Source organism: Acanthisitta chloris, unplaced genomic scaffold (genome assembly GCF_000695815.1).
Source record: "Acanthisitta chloris isolate BGI_N310 unplaced genomic scaffold, ASM69581v1 Scaffold45409, whole genome shotgun sequence".
Classification (NCBI taxonomy): Eukaryota; Metazoa; Chordata; class Aves; order Passeriformes; family Acanthisittidae; genus Acanthisitta; species Acanthisitta chloris.
The window spans coordinates 1-822 of NW_008693928.1; the positions used below are offsets into that span (position 1 = coordinate 1).

The window sequence follows — 822 nt, forward strand, 5'->3', positions numbered from 1 at the left end:
CTCCTGGAACCAGCTCAGCTAGGACCTTACCTGTAGACCAAAATATCATCTGCTGAGCTGTTGTACTGGATCTGGTACATCCTCATCCCAGGCAGGTGGTTCTGGGAAGGCCATTGGATCAAGGCCGAGGACGAGGTGACCTCGGCCACCACCACCCCAAGGTCCTGCTGGGCCTTGGACTCGTTGGGATAACTGGACTTGGCCGAGATGAGGATGTCGGACGCTCCTGGCTCCAGATCCTTGTCACAGTTGGTGCTGTTGGCCAAGTTGGGGTAGGGAAGCACCGAGAGCTCCACGGGCGCCGTGGATTCGCCGGCGGCGTTGGAGGCGATGCAGGTGAAGGTTCCTTTGTCAGCCATGGAGGTGACCAAGATATCTAGAGTGCCATTCTCATAGGAGATGGTCCTGCTGGTATTGGCCACCAATTTCCCCTCGGGGGAGATCCAACGGACGTAAGGGTCGGGATCTCCCACGGCTTTGCACTTCAGGGAGGAGCTTTGCCCTTCGGTGGAGGTGAGTTTTGGGGTCCTGTGGGTGATCATGGGAGGTTCACACACAAACTCTTCCTCTTTGATGGACCAGAAATATTTACCCATGAGTTCTGGAGGGGAAGCACAAGTCTCCAGGTCATCCTCCCTGGTGAGACGTCGCAACCAAACCAACTCACAGTTACAGTGGAGAGGATTCCCCCCAAAACTCAGCACCAAGGAGGACAGGGGTGACCCCTTGGACTTGGCGTAGACCGGAATCCTGGAGAACAACGGATCCGGTGGGATCTTCTTCAACTTGTTGGAGGTCATATCCAACCTGGCCAGTTTGTGG

General features: G+C 56.0%; 1 protein-coding gene across 1 annotated transcript; it reads right to left on the minus strand.

Moving 5' to 3' along the window:
• Positions 1 to 26: 26 nt before the first annotated feature.
• On the minus strand, positions 27 to 818 carry LOC103810315 (leucine-rich repeat and fibronectin type III domain-containing protein 1-like protein; the record flags this gene model as incomplete). Its single annotated transcript, XM_009083214.1, has 1 exon — positions 27 to 818. A coding segment is annotated over one exon (792 nt), but the record flags the coding sequence as incomplete, so codon positions are not given.
• Between the last annotated feature and the right edge of the window lie 4 nt (positions 819 to 822).